Source organism: Sinohyriopsis cumingii, chromosome 17, assembly GCF_028554795.1.
Source record: "Sinohyriopsis cumingii isolate HCF-2022 chromosome 17, ASM2855479v2, whole genome shotgun sequence".
Taxonomy (NCBI): Eukaryota; Metazoa; Mollusca; class Bivalvia; order Unionida; family Unionidae; genus Sinohyriopsis; species Sinohyriopsis cumingii.
Window position 1 is genome coordinate 93981246 of NC_142977.1, and position 17124 is coordinate 93998369.

At 35.8% G+C, this 17124-nt stretch overlaps 1 protein-coding gene across 1 annotated transcript in view; it reads left to right on the forward strand.

Annotated features, from left to right (window-relative positions):
• Positions 1-17124, forward strand: part of LOC149779445 (ceramide synthase 2-like) — an 82035-nt gene that overhangs the window by 53243 nt on the left and 11668 nt on the right. The window contains exons 6-9 of the mRNA XM_089940109.1: positions 2650-2742; positions 4442-4570; positions 8251-8357; positions 16731-16893. Coding sequence (XP_089796235.1) covers positions 2650-2742; positions 4442-4570; positions 8251-8357; positions 16731-16893 — 492 coding nt within the window. The remainder of the gene's footprint in view (positions 1-2649; positions 2743-4441; positions 4571-8250; positions 8358-16730; positions 16894-17124) is intronic.

The window sequence follows — 17124 nt, forward strand, 5'->3', positions numbered from 1 at the left end:
TAGAGTCTTGTAGACACAAGTATCCTCTCTCTCTCTCTCTCTCTCTCTCTCTCTCTCTCTCTCTCTCTCTCTCTCTCAGAGCTAAAACTGAATCAAGCTTTCTAAATTCAGAGTACCTATTTTTGTAATTTTGCAAAATATTTAAAAAATAAATGGGGTAAAACTGGGTGGTATGCAAGACACACAACACTACTAGTTGCCAGATGGAGTAGTGTCCCTTTGCTCTTGTGGCACAATGACTTATTTTTTTACCTATTTATGCATTGATAAAGAAAGATAAATAAGGACAACTTAAGAAAATTATTGAGGGCTGCATGAAGCATTTTATGTCATGAAATATATGCTCTTTTTTGTGTCTGCTATCAAATTCATTTTCTGTCAGCTGTTGGATTCATCTTCTAAGTTATTGGTTTAATTTTGTATCAGCGAATAGGTTCATTTTCTGTCATCAGGCAGATTCATTTGTTATCAGATTAATTAAATTATAGAGTGAGCTCAATACATGTTCTGGTATGGATATATATTTAAACATTGAAATTTTCATATTATTCTTACAGATGAACTGCAGGCATTAAAGTCAAGATCTAGCCAAAAATGTATGACCCATAGATCTAACTTCTCTAATTGTTGTTCACTTTTATTTTGAAATGTTTACATAGAGTTTGGTTCCACCCATTGATCCAAATATGTATCAGCCTGCTTTTTTTCTGACATGTTTCAAACATGGCCAGAAACTATACAAACACTGTTTCCTTTCATTGTATTTTTATGCAGTATTAATGGATACCAATGACACAAAGCTGCAAAACCCTGGCATGACAGGGGTAAACATTTCATTCCGTGGCAGGACTGCTTTGTTGGCCAAGTGGTTAGAGCATCCACCTCGGATGCGGGAGGTTGTGGGTTTGATCTCTGGCCAAGTCATACCAAAAACTTATAAAAATGGTACTAACAGCTGCCTCGCTTGGCGCTCAGCATTAAGAAGTTAGTATTAGGACTGGTCGGCATGGTGTCAGGATAATGTAACTGGGCGGGACATCATGCTACATGTCTGCGGCACATCATAGTGATATGACTGAAAAATTGTTAAAGCTACGCTAAAAATCCAAATCACACACACACTCAGTCCATGGCTAAATGTCATTCACACATACTAAATTTCTTTTTTTTCATATGCACCAAGTGCAGTTTTTAACAGTTTTTTTTATCTGTCATTGTTTGGTATGATACATGAATAGAGCGTGTGTGTGTGTGTTTTGGATTTTCAACATAGCTAATAATATCTGCAGTTTGTAGTGATATGTAGCACTGTGGCATCATGCCAGTCTCAGATATCCTGACACCAGGCCAACTTGCCCTACCAATAACCTCTTAATGCTGAGCACATAGGAGGCAGCTGTTAGTACCATTTTTATAACTCTTTGGTATGACTTAGCTGGGGTTTGAATATGCGACCTCCCTGCATCCAAGGTGGATTTTTCTTTTTTACATATCAATAAAATAGGTGAAGAATCAATACAAAATGATACTTACCCAATGTAGGTTACTTTATTCTTGAGCAGTCATGAATAATTATTAGTTGTTTGCCATTTTATTCTATTTATGTCAGTAACAAAGAAAAACCATTGACAACACCCACTTGCCTTCAACAAATTATGATGAAAAGAATAACAAATATCCCAGTCGGAAAGAAACAGTTAGCCCCATAAATTACATGGCCAGTCCCTTATAGTACATATGCCGTCAGAATTGAACAACCCAGTAGTAATTAGTTGTGTACATGTATATTCAGTCCTGTAACTGGGACATTAGTGCTTAATACCTAAACACATGGTTCACATTTAAATTCACAGGGCAAAGTATGGCTTCCTTTAGTAATGTAGAACAACAATACCTTAAAATGGTATGTATTACCATATTAAAGTTCCTGCAACATTAGTTGGCATTATGTTATAAGATGTGTATGGATTCTTTTATGGCATTTCATATATCCAGTGTCACAAGTCAAATATTCATTAGATTATATTATTTACTTCTGTAAGCTTTTAATATAAAAAAAACAAACAATGTAATTTTCTTTTGAAAATGTTTCCAAGTTAGTTACAAAGAGCAAAGAACCCATAGCCTTGCAAACATTTTGAGAAATCTATTAATTGAAGCGGGTTGATCAATGGTGGAAATTGAACTCGCACTGTTTGGCTCAGGGGGATCTCACTTGTTCCAAGTTATAAACTCAAGGGGGTGATGACAGACCCAGGAATTAATGCTGACTACACTGGGACAGATAGAATCACAGGTGCCAGTGTTTTTTGCACAATGATGGCCTTCTCATGTCAATAAATTGTATATATGTATTGTATTTTCTATATGTTTTTGGACAGCAAACATGTCTATTTTTTTCTGTCTTAAACATCAAAGCGCTGGCCACAAAACCCACTCAAATGATGTTAGGCTATCCATACATGGATATGAATGAATGAATGAATGAATTTCTTTTGTCTATTTTATTTCAGTCAGCAAGAAAATGAACAAAATAAAAAACATCAACCAACATCAGGCAAAAGAAATCTGCCATGTTTTAATCAGTATATATTTATTTTGCCATTATATATATGACATTAATAGACAATTTCCTTCCTATAATTTCAGGGGATTGATAGGGACGTATATTGGTACTATGTATTGGAACTTGGTTTCTACTGGAGTCTTGTTTATACACTGGCAGTGGATCACAAAAGGAAAGTACGTATTGTAGGATGGAAGGAAAAAAATTCTTGTTATGCTTTTATTCTGCAGTAGCAGAATGGGTCACAGAACTTTGCTGTAGTCTTTCCATACGTCTGTCACTAAACCATTTGAGAATAATTGTACATTAACTATTGGACTTGGATCCATATAAGTTTTTACAATTTATCATGGACATGTGTAACACACACACACGCACACGCACACACACACACACATATATATATATATATATGCTTATAATTAGGGTCCAATTTCAAACTGTTCAGACCCAGATCTGCCTTTCCATAATGTGCCAGCAGATCTGAATTTTTGCAATTGGTTAGGAGTAGTCAGTGGAACAAACAACATAGACATGGATCTGCCAGCACTTTATGCCATGGCATAACAGGGTCCATGTTGTTTGCAGCTTGACTCATCTTATAAGCAGGTTGATGAACTGACTTTTTTCAGGCCAAAACAGCAATCTGATCATGTTTTGACAACGTTCAAAACTTTTGGGAGTTGGAAATTTCATTGTTGTAAAACCATTGTGCACTTAAGCAAGACCATTTTCAGGTAGACAACTTGGTAGGCACATACATAGATACGTTGATGGCCAGATTGGATTTCAGGTCATTACAACAGTTCATCATTTATTGCATTTTCCTATTTTTGACTTAGACATAGATGTTTATAGGTAACCTATTAGATTTTCAGGCCATTACAAATTGTAAAATACATATTTTACACTATTTTCACTTTTAAAAACACAAAACAAAACATTATTTGCACAGTTTAGCAAAGATCATGTGAGATAGACAAATGAAATTTGGTATGTATGTTTATATGCATAAAAAAATGACTAGATTTTCATGCCACTTCAGCATTTCTATAAAAAATAAAATTGTTTTGACATTTTGGGACATGGATGATTTTGGTCTCTGGTATCTGTTGTACATATTTTACAAACACAAATCTAGTTTGCAATATGTTTAAAAAAATTCGTTGAGAGCGATATTTAGTTTTTTTTTTCACACACCCTCTGTTAAATGATAAATTACAAATTAAAACTTGTACATTTTTGTTCACAGGTTATATAGACAAATTTGATAACATTGCAACAGTTTGAAAAGAGATTAATTTAATTAATATGACTACATACCAGAGGGAAGCCATTACAAGTGTATTTGAGTGAAATGTATTTGTACAAACACGGATCGGCAATCGAAAATTGCTTATTTATCAGTCCTTTCAAGTTGTGTGTTCCCCTTGTCTCGATCTTGTTAGAACAGTAGTCAAATTTGAAAAACTTAATTTTGATTGGATGTGGTGGCTTGCTGCCTCATCCATTGAAATTCACATACCTAAAAGACAGAAATATCTGCTTGATACGCCAAGGTGTATATTGTAACCTTGGCTAGCGAAGATGTATACTTATGGGAATATTAAATTAATAATAGATAGAAATAGGTACTAATCCCAAATGCTATTGAAATAGGCAACATTCCTAAATGCTATTGAAATAGGTACTGTTCCTAAATGCTATTGAAATAGGTACTATTCATAAATGCTATTAAAATAGGCACTATTCCTAAATGCTATTGAAATAGGTATTATTCATAAATGCTATTGGTAAATGAATAATAATTGCATCAACTGCTGTTAATGTAAGAACATTTAGAATATAAAATTTTTCATTTCATTTCTTCTGCAGGATTTTTATGAGATGGTCATTCATCATTTAGTGACAGTTCTACTTATCTACTTTTCCTGGGTCCTGAATTTTGTTCGTGTCGGGACTTTGGTATTAGCTGTGCACGATGCATCTGATTATTGGATGGCAGTAAGTGTCTTGTATTTTGTTCCGAAAATGTCATTTTAACATTTTTATTTAAACTAGATTGTCATCATGATGATGTTCATTGTAGCCATTAGGGGTGAAACGATAAAACCTGTGCTGCTTTTTTATATGATTCATGATGCAAAGTCTACAGTATGATACATTATCAATACATATATGCACTTGATGGACTTTATATATTTTGAAGGTCTTTAAGTTGTAAGTCACACCCATTTATGTATGTTGACATCCTGATTGTGTTTTCAGTATGCAGATTACAGACAGACATTCATTTAGCCATATTTATATACCATTCCCATTGAAGACAAGATAACAAAATGCCTTAGAACACTAACTACCTGTTAGTTGTCCGTGAGTTTTATTCAGTGTTCTAGGCCATGTAAGGCAGGCTCCATTTGATCAGATGCAGGACTCACTTTAACCATCACACCCTTTGTTTTGTACAGCATGATAGATTTTAAAATATTACCAATTTTATGTCTCTCTTAAACTTGGAAGACATTATGGTGTTTACTTCAAAACAGAAGAAATCTTGCATTTTCCACGGGGGCCCCGAGTGGCAAAGTGGTCTAAAGCACTCTCCGTTACGGATCACTGCCATCTCAACTCTGTCTGCATGGGTTCGAGTCTTGGATTCGGCTAATGTGGGTATGTGAGAAAGCTTGCCAGTAGCTTCTTGTGGGTCGGTGGTTCTTTCCAGGATTTTCCCCTGTTCTTCCTCCACCATTAATACTGGCCGCCATGTATAGCCTATCGTGTGCTGAAAAATGGCATTAAACCCTACAACAACAACAACAACAACAGCATTTTCCACATGCAAGAAAAATCTCATCTTGAACAAGTCTGGGCATGGGAGTGGGGTTACTACCAGCAAAATCTATCACATTGTACTTTCTGCATATACAATAAAACTGCTGCAGCCAGATGTACTTGTTTTCGTTAGTGAAAAATGGTACTGACAACACCCACTCACATTCTATTAAAAATTTTTAAAACTTTACACAAGGTAACAAACTTGTATGCTTGGAAATCTGACCCCTCACCAATTCTGTGCTAATTTTATTTATCCTGTCAGTATGTTCTGTCACTTAATTAGTTCCCCATATATGATTTAAGCAGAGATGCTTCCAGGATTTTATCTAAAGGAGGAACCTCCCACCTTGTCACCAGAATAATGGGGCAGTTGAAAAAACGGAGGGGGAGGAGGAACCAGCCATAGATCAACATTTACCTAACAATTCAATATCTCTCTTTCTTCCAGCTTCGCTCTTTTAGGGCTCAATTGAAATAATATCTTTAAAAGATGTCACTTCTTGCTGTACAAGCATCAGTCAGTTGATTGTTTCTGCGGGCACTCTGTTCCTTATCTGTGTGAATATTGTTCTATGCTTCCGTCTGAAGGGGCTAGCTTAGTCAGCTTGAATATGTTGGGCTCTTTACGGTGTTATGTACAGTTTTCCAGATCTCACAGGTATTATCTTTTGTAAAGATGCTGCTGGGGTGTGTGATAGTGTGATTCCTGCAAAGTCTTTATGAATCTGAGTGCATGGAGACCAGTGATGCATGAGGTGGCCTGCAAATTAGTTTAAAGTTGCACATATGAAAATGTACTCTGTGCAGTGTACAATTTTTATTCAGCCTTGCACCATTAAAGTGCTTGTCATGACACAAGTCATATCATTAGAGGTATAGCATTTGATATGTCTCGTTTCACATCTGGGTTCTTTGGCTTGACATGAATGGTTCTTAAACTAAATTTGACTTGCACATTGGGCTCTGGAACAAGCATTCATTTGTAGTTTGAACCAATCATCAAGGAAGTTTTACAAATGCACATTTATAATACAGGCTACCTAAAAAACGTAAATGGCTGATTCCTAACATGGTTCATCTTGAGACAATTTTCTTCAGCAGATACTGGCTGATGATAGTAATGAAGGCAATTTATTTTTAAAGTTATGAAGTATATCAGATTATTGGAGTGGGTGTTATGGAGATACCAATTAGTGATTTTGAGCCCGAAAATAGTGTTAAATACAAGTCTGATGAATATACAAAAACAGATGGTATGCAGGTCAGACCCTCTTTTCAAAATGTATAAAAGGAAGAATAGCAAACCTAATTGAAATACAGACAACAAAAGTAGACAGACTGTGAAAGGGAGTTTGTAAGGAACAGATTAAGCTCAGGTTTGTAAGGAACAGATTAAGCTCAGGTTTGTAAGGAACAGATTAAACTCAGGTTTATATGGAACAGATTAAGCTCAGGTTTATATGGAACATTAAGCTCGGGTTTGTAAGGAACAGATTAAGCTCAGAAGCAATCAACAGATTAATGGTTAAACAACTTCAGATGACAGCTTTTAAAGATTTTTATTTCAATAGGAATCTTAAAGTGGAGCAAGAAGAAATAGAGATGAATATTGAAGTGTTAAGTAAATATTGAACTATGGCCATTTCCTCTCCCCCTCCATTTTGTTTACACATCCAACCCACCTTATTTGTGCCACAAGGGGGAGTTTTCCTATTTAGACAAAATCATGGTAGCATCTGCTTATGGATTCTTCTGCTCCCAAATAAGATTTTTCACTAGCATCTGCATTGCCTCTGCCAAAGTTTGATTTTCTTGTAACATTGCTTTACTGACAACTATGTCAGATTTCTTACGTGTCCATCAATGCCATAGTCTGCTTGTTCAGACTTTTGAAGGACTACATGGTTTATTCAGAATATCTAGGTCAAGTCAGTTTGTTACTATTTCTACACAATTTTGCAGAGTTATGGTTCTGATTTTGATGTAATGTTCGGTCTTTCTGTTGCATCATATTTGTTGGGAGCATCTGCATCATACTGACAGATTTTATAATTTTGTCTTATCCGTTGTGAATGTTCTTTTGTGTGTTCATATGTGCATGCATGTATTCTACCAGAGCTATTGCTTTTTTCTACTTGCACTCATTCTGCATAGAGGGAGCAGCGATGTCTGTGTCTCATAGACATGTCTTTTTTGTCCTCTCAGATTATAAGTTAATTTAAACTTTTCACACAGGCTCTTATCCTGGTACAAGTCCACACTTATCCACATTGTTTCACTTGAGTGTACACAAAGAAGATTTCAAAGTGAGATAGCCTGAAAATAGAAATGGGACTAGTACTTTGGTGTCTTTACTCTGTGTCTGGAATAAGTTCCCTTAAAAAACCTCATCCTAATATTAGAAGGTATTCATGACTTTAGCCATTCTTACTGCCAGGACAGCAACATTGTGGACCTCTGCAGACCAGGGTTCAGTGACCACAACCCATATATTCAGCACCATTCCATCCAAGGTTGATGTTTCTCCCTGAGTTCTCTGTTGCTTGTGTCTTAGAGACAGTAGCTGATAACCAGTGCCATTGAAATTACTTAATACGTGTTGCTAAAACTCCCATGTGAAAAGGAAACGTTGATTTTAAAAATTTGTACGGTTTGAATGCCCTAGTTTTGATTTCCAAAATGCGGTTCTTATTTACAGTTTCAGTTCACCGGCATTGTATATTACTGGAGTTGGACAAATTCTACCAGTAAAAGGCAAATAAAAAATATTCATAAAAATCTTTAATGCAGCTGTGATATTTGTTAAAAATACTTATAATTTATTTCCATTTTACTCATTTTATTTTCAGGCAGCAAAAATGGCAAAGTACATAAATAAGCAGACACTATGCGAAGCATCATTTGTGATTTTTTGCATAACCTGGATCATATCCAGACTCATCATCTACCCATATGTGTAAGTATCAAGGATTCTGTCAACTAAAAATTTAGGAGAAAGTGTGCCCTATCCTTGGAAAAACGGTGCGAGGCTAAATATAGGTATGATTTAATAGTAACATAAAGGAAAGCAGGACTTGGATATTTGTGGAATAGTTACACAATAGGTCAATTTTTATGGGATGATATTTTATGAGAATTTAGTGAATTCCACAATTGTGTATCCTGGAATAGAAGTAGAAAGTTTGCATGGTAGTTGTATCATATTAGTTGTTATGCATTGTGATTGTACCATATTTTTGTAGTATGCATAGTGGCTGTACCATGTTGAAGTAGTTTGCATAGTTGTACCATTAGTAATAGTAGTATGCATAGTGATTGTATCATATGTTGGTAGTATGCATAGTAGCTGTACCATGTTATAGTAGTAGTGTGCATAGTGGTTGTACCATGTTGAAGTATTTTGCATAGTTGTACCATTATTAATAGTAGTATGCATAGTAATTGTATCATATGTTGGCAGTATGCATAGTAGCTGTACCATATTGTAGTAGTAGTGTGCATTGTGGTTGTACCATATTAGTATTATGAATTGTGGTTGTACCTTTATTAATAATAGTATGCATAGTGGTTGTACCATATCATTAATAGTATGCATAAGGCTTAAAACAAAAAAGAATTGTCTAATTGCTCAAAATGAGACTTTTCTGTTATTAGCTCAGTTGGTGATAAGGACAAATTGAGCTTATGGTATTTCTCTGCATCCATTTTCCATTATTTGTAATAAGTTGTTATTTTCAAAAGTCATCTCAGGAACCTCTTTGAAAATGTCAACCAAATTTGAGCAAGAGTATCCTGGCTTGAAGGACTTTCTAATGTGAACCAATGATGCAGATCTGCCTTCAGATATGGCCACATTTAATTTAAAGACCTTAACTTTAAAACAACTTTTTCTCTGAACCTTTACAAATGATAATATTTTAAATATTGCCATTACTATTAAAAATAGAAAAAACTTCCAGTGATTTCTCTTAAAAAACACTTAACCCTTTACCTCATAGAGCATAGTTACAAAGTGCAGCATGCTATAAATAGAACTACTGTTACCTAATCGACTCCATACGCATTGGCCTTCCTGTTAACTGTTAAGCAATGTAGTGTATGTTACGTTTAACAACAATTTTGACCATTTTACATTTTTTGGTACACATCTGTTATGTCTGGAAAAATTTAAGAGTAAAGTCTGATTGTTATAGCTGTGTAATTATTTTTCACAGAAGAATTTTTTATGTGCTTTAAAATCTTGAGAGAACTCATTCACCGTCATGTCAGTGAGGCAGCATGACCAACCGTAGCTGCCATTTCTCATACTCGAAATTTACAAGTTTTTCGTCTGCGTCTACATCACAAAGTCATCTGAATTTGATAATTTATAAAAACTAATTGCTGCCTACATCAATATCAGAGCCTTTACCTAAGTTATTGAATTTTTCATAGTTGTGATTCTAATCGTGAAAACTTCGTAAGTACTGAACGAAATCCGCGACTGCCATTTTGGAGAGTGGAGATTACGACCCAGTTATTTTAAATAGCAGATATCGACCAGAGCATAAACAGTGACCACGTGGTCTGATGTAATTGTCATTCGCAGAAATGAATGTAGTATCTAATAGGGGGTTTTTCCCTGAAGGTGGCACTACAAAAACTGGTTAAAAATGGCTGATGTTTACAGTAGATGTCAAAAGGCGCTTGCATGCGAATGTAGTAGAGGCATCAAAAGGCGCTTCCATGCGAATGGAGTAGAGACATCCAAAGACTCTTGCATGAGGTAAAGGCTTAATAGAATTTAACCAAAAATGACAGAAAGGATAATGCATAAGGACTTTGAGTTTTGTACAAATGCTGCCAATCCATTCAGTTTGATTGCTGCTACTAAAAATAGAAAAACTTTTAATAACAACTTCTAAAAAACTGCTCAACACATTTTGACAAAATTTGAAAGAAGATATTTGAAGGTCATTCATATCAGGAGAAATGATGCAAGTCCAGCATGATATCTGGATACCATTTTAAAAAATCCCAGCATTTAAATAGCTTAAATCTGAAGAGAACTGCTCAACAGAATTTGACCAATTTTGATAGAAAGCGTCTTGGCATAAAGAGTTTTCACTACTGAACAAAGGTGCTAATATACCCTCAAATATAGATAAATATACAAAAACAGGAAAACTTTGAACATTTTTGTTACAATAAATGTAATAAATGGAACATGACAGGGTTCACACGGTCATTAAAGTTCATTGAAAGTCATGGAGAAATGAATACCTCAATTAAAGGCTTTGAAAGTCATTGATATTTCACCTAGGTCATTGAAAGTCATTGAATTGTAAAGATTTTACTGAAAATGTACAAAATCATTGAAAATTTTACTTTTGAGTCATTTATTTTAAGTTGTGTGACAATTTTAAGTACGATTTGATTTTCTGCCCTTATGCTAGCAATTCCGCTACTAATGTAATCCACATGAATAAATCGGATATCATGCATAACGCCCCTTTCACTTGATTTCATTAACACTTTTTGACATCTCTAGGTTTAATTAAAACATTGACTCCTGGACAAGACATTCTGTTGTTGTTTGAACCGAGCATTGAGGCAATTTTACAAATGCATGTTTAGAATATGGGCTTCCTAGACAATCCAAAAGTGCTCAATTCCAGCACAGTTCATCTTAGATGATTCAGTTCGGCAAATAAGCCTACTGGCTGACGATAGTGATGGCAGTTTATTTTAAAGCTATGAATTACATCAGATTATTGGAGCTATAACAGTGTTAAAAGTGAGAATTTTAACTGATGTGCCTTGACTGAAATTGAGTTTTGAATTGAGTAGGTCACACATGTAATCAAATTTGGAACTGACGTCATTTTGAAATCTCGAAAATATGTTACACTGCGAATGTATGTCCAAAATCAGCACACTGTATAACAAATTCATAACTTTTTAAAACACTTGATATGTAATTTAATAGGTCTGATCACCAGCGCAAGAGATGTAAACTTCTGGGCTAATCATTTGGCAATTGTTAGTACCAAATTTTGGACTTATAAAGACGTATTAACTGCTTCTTATTCTTGAGGAGTGTTTTAAAGTATTGTTTGGATATTTTATTTACTGCCAAATAGGGGCCCCGAGTGGCCGAGTGGTCTAAAGCGCTCTTCGTTACGGATCACTGCCATCTCACCTCTGTCTGCGGCGGTTCGAGTCTAAGATTCAGCCAATGTGGGCATGTGAGAAAGCCTGCCAGTAGCTTCTCATGGGTCGGTGGTTCTTTCCGGGGTTTTCCGGGTTCTTCCTCCACCATTAATACTGGCCGCCATGTATAGCCTATCGTGCTGAAAAATGGCGTTAAACCCCACAACAATAACAACAACTACTGCCAAATAATCCTAAATACTAAAAACATGGGGTTATATGTTTTCACTATCTTCTTAATTCACTTGAAGAAATGTGGGGATATCACACATTTATTTTATTTAGGGTACTATAAAAGTTTATATTTTTGACTTGTTTGCAAATTCCCAAAGTCCAGAAAATTGAGACTACGTGCAGTTGTTAGATTTCAAGTTTAGTCAGCTTTTGACATAATATCTTAATCAAAAATATGTACTAATGAGGGTAAATCCGAAAAAGTTAGTTTTTCTTAAAAACATATTATACAAAATACCTTGAGCATTGCTACATATAGCCTTATAAGGGTTCAGATAAATGTAATAAATAATCTAAAAATAAAATTAAGTAAATATAATGTGATCAAAATACCACTGTCTGAACAAGCATATTATGGCATTAATGGACTCAAAGTCCTCACAAAACATTATTGAACAGATTGGAAATCTGGTATAGTATTCGGTAAAAATACAATTCAAGAAAGTGAAACTTAAGCAAAGCTTATGTTAGTGACAAATTTTATTTTGGAGCCAAAGTATCCAGAAGACAATTACCCATGAGCAGTGAAAAAAGGTACATAATAACCATAAAGAACAGTTTCCACAAGCAGGAGTGTCTCACAACAATGTTCATACACTGGTGGAAAATAGATTAAGCTTAGAAAAATCAATAGATTAATATGTTTACAGCTAGAGGCAACATCTATGTATATGTCCCATAAGCAGGAGTGTTGTTGTGGGGTTTAACGCCATTTTTTAGCACATGATAGGCTAGGCATGGCGGCTAGTGTTATTGGTGGAGGAAGAACCCGAGAAATCCCCAGGAAGAACCACTGACCCACGAGAAGCTACTGATAAGCTTTCTCACATACCCACATTGGCCGAATCCTAGACTCGAACCCCCGCAGACAGAGGTGAGATGGCAGTGATCCATAACGGAGAGCGCTTTAGACCACTCGGCCACTCTGGGCCCCAAGCAGGAGTGTCTCGCAACAATGTTCATACACTGGTGGAAAACATTAAGCTTAGAAAAATCAATAGATTAATGTTTACAACTAGAGACAACATCTTTTAAAGATGAAGTGTTAGGTATATAGTGAAATATGGCCATTTCCACCTCCCTCCTTTATGTTCTCCCCCATTTATTCGTAATAAGTGGTTCCCCTCCATTAGATAATATTCTGGCAGAATCTCTGTAGTGAAAGAACTAGAGTTGCGGCTGGAGAACAAAGTATAGAAGCTAAAGGGCAATGGTTAACATCTGGGTTACAATGACTTTCTTTTTAAATATCCTTTCCCTTTCATATTACATTTATTTATTTCTGTATTGTTTTTGTATTTGTTTCTTGTATTTAAATTAGTAACTGAAGCAGAACACTTGATACCGTGAGTAGTCATTGAAAACTGAAAATTGGTCATTGAAAAGTCATTGAATTTCAGCTCTCATGATCTGTATGAACCCTGATTTGAAGAAACTTGTACAGAAAGCATCTTACTGACCCAGATTTCTTTGCCAACTGTTTTTGCATTTGGCTTTTAGGCAGATGTCAACCAGGTGAGTGATCTCAGACCCACTTGGGCTTCTTGTTGATATCATTTTCAAAGCAAATTAGAAATTTCACTTGCCCAGAAAACTGTTTAGGTTATTCAAGGTTGCCAGGTAGTTTATTGTTTCTGATCCTCATTGCAGGACATTTTTGCAGAGAATATTTTCAGTGTTTCTTTAATGAGATGCTTGCTTTATACAGGTGTTCATAATAAACATTTAACCAATAAATTCATATCCTTTCCATTTAAATTCACAAGTATCCTGATAGTATTACTAGGACAGGAAATGACAAAAAGTGTGCTTATGCAATCGGGATATCCATATGTATGCATGAAAGACAAAGTCAGCATTTTCCTTTTAAAGAAACAGTAAATCTAATAAATAGTGAGATTTGGACAAGACACAGACTTCATACTATCCTATCTAGAATCATGAAAACTTCATGATGGTATGTACTGTAATGAGTACTACACATCATTTCAGTAATAGGTCATTGTAATCCATATTTTATACTTCACTGACTTTTTAGTTAATTGTTATACTGGTGTTCTTTGGTATTGTGGGTCTTAAAGTTTGCGACCATCGAATAAGTAAATAAAAACACTGACCTTCAAGATATTAAATATGTCTGCTTGTTGTTATTTGCTCTGTATTAAAATGCTTTTAATTTCCAGTTTAAGTTGGGTGACTGTAGGAAACAATCAATGATCAGACCCCATGTAGATTCCAAGGGGAGTTATTCTGATATCATGGAAATACCGAAAAAAATATATTTAGGATGGCATTTATTTGTTCTGTTGTTGAGAACTGACGTGATATATATGTTGCACAAAGTGTAAATCAGGTTGAAAGATGGATGCTGCTTCCATGACAATCATTTTGCCACCTGTGCCATCCAAATGAAACTTGTCAGAGATAATTAAAGAAATGCATCTGTAAAACTATGATGGGAAGAGTAGCACTGGGAATGTCACTGGGAATGGACCACCAACATGAGCACTGGGATTGTCACTGGGAATGGACCACCACCATGTGCACTGGGATTGTCACTGGGAATGGACCACCAACATGAGCACTGGGATTGTCACTGGGAATGGACCATCAACATGAGTACTGGGATTGTCACTGGGAATGGACCACCAACATGAGCACTGGGATTGTCACTGGGAATGGACCATCAACATGAGTACTGGGATTGTCACTGGGAATGGACCACCAACATGAGCACTGGGATTGTTACTGGGAATGGACCATCAACATGAGCATTGGGATTGTCACTGGGAATGGACCACCAGCATGACCACTGGGATTGTGAATGGGAATGGACCACCAACATGAGCATAAAAGTACTTGTTGACGTCAGACTGTTGAAACAACTCTAAGTTTTCCAGTGAAAAGTAAAATAAATAAATCATGTACAACAAAGTTTTAAAGTCAAAACTTGTCAATTGTGAAAGACACTTGAAAAACAACAATGGTACTTACTTCACATTTTGACTCTCTTTGCCATAATAGATTTGATCTCTTCTTGACAAATATGGTAATCATGTTATATACATCTTGCATAATATCATCGAACATTATCAGATGACAGACTGGTTAACCAATTTGTTACAGTGATAGTGATTTTAAGAAGATATAGCTTCTTTATGAGAACATGGGGTAGGGCCATTATTTGGAAACAGTAATATTCATGGGTGTATTTTTAAAATAGTGTACTTGTCAGCAATCATAAGATTTTCCCAGAACCAACTTTTGATGCAAAACTAGTAACTGATGGCCATGTAGTGTATATAAGATAAGTACATGATAGGTGGCACTATGCAGAAAAAATACCGAAAATTTTGAATACCACAATACCATAGAACTGATGATACCATGGGAAGCTACCATTCTTTGGCACTGTTTATGTAAGAAGATTACTATGGCCTGTAACTATTCATTGCTAACATAGATTAAGTAGCATTGTTTTGCTCATAACCAGATAGAATTTTTAGCTCATGACCCACATAGATTTGTCCATACTACCGGTATGCACATTCTAGCCTAAACAAAAAGCCAAAGTTCAGTTGGAATAGCTATTTAGCTATACAAAGCTATTGGCATGCTAACATGTTGTTGTAGGGTTTAATGCTATTTTTCAGCACAAGATAGGCTATTCATGGCAGCCAGTATAAATGGTGGAGGAAGAACTAGGGAAAACCCCGGGAAGAACCACCAACCCACAGGATGCTACTGGCAGGGTTTCTCACATACCCACATTGGCTGAATCCGAGTCTTGAACTCACGCAGACATAGGTGAGATGGCAGTGATCCATAATGGTGATTATTTTAGACCACTTGGCCACTCAGGGCCCTGCCACAAAAGCAGTTGTCAAGCTGACATAATGTACCACAGAGCTGATGACAAACAGACATAATGTGCCACAGAAGCACTTGGCAGATATAATGTACCGCAGTACTTTTTGACCAACAGACATAATGTACCACAGAGCTTATGACAAGCATACATCATGTACCACAGAAGCGTTTGACAATCAGATATAATGTACCTTGGAGCTGTTTCAAGCAGACATAATGTACCTTAGAGCTGTATCAAGCATACATAATGTACTACAGAATTGTATCAAGCAGACATAATGTACCACAGAACTGTATCAAGCAGACATAATGAACTACAGAACTGTACCAAGCAGACATAATTAACTACAGAACTGTACCAAGCAGACATTATGTACTACAGAACTGTATCAAGCAGACATAATGAACTACAGAACTGTATCAAGCAGACATAATGTACCACAGAACTGTACCAAGCAGACATAATGAACTACAGAACTGTACTAAGCAGACATAATTAACTACAGAACTGTACCAAGCAGACATTATGTACTACAGAACTGTATCAAGCAGACATAATGAACTACAGAACTGTATCAAGCAGACATAATGTACCACAGAACTGTACCAAGCAGACATAATGAACTACAGAACTGTACCAAGCAGACATAATTAACTACAGAACTGTACCAAGCAGACATTATGTACTACAGAACTGTATCAAGCAGACATAATGTACCATAGAACTGTACCAAGCAGACATAATGTACTACAGAACCGTATCAAGCAGACATCATGTACTACAGAGCTGTATCAAGCAGACATCATGTACTACAGAGCTGTATCAAGCAGACATTAATGTACCACAGAGCTGATGGCAAGCAGACATAATGTCACAACTGTATCAAGCAGACATAATGTACCACAGAACTGTATCAAGCAGACATAATGCACTACACAACTGTATCAAGCAGGCATAATGTATCACAGAAGTGTTGTTCTAATCAGTTGTCTTTATGCTTTTTTTGTACAAGATATCACTTTGTTATTTCAGAGTGCTGTACACCACAACAGTAGAGACCTATGGAATTGTGATGGATGTAACATTTGGATCTCATTGGTTCTTCAACTTTCTCCTGTATATACTTCAAGTGCTTCACATCATCTGGACCTTCATGATTGCCAGAATTGCTCTGCAGAAATTCACAGCTGGCAATGTAAGATTTGGGACATCTGTCGTACTTGGTCATGACTACATTGTAATCTCAATAATCCAAAATCCTTTTAATCTGTCTTCATGGTTGCATGATAAAATGATAGAACAATTTTTGTGTATTTTAAACCTTATTGATGTGACAATTTTAATTGAAGACTAACTTCCATAAGAATAATGTTCAATATACATAATGTTGCAAGCAATTTTGTATATAATGTTAATTCTGTCAGAA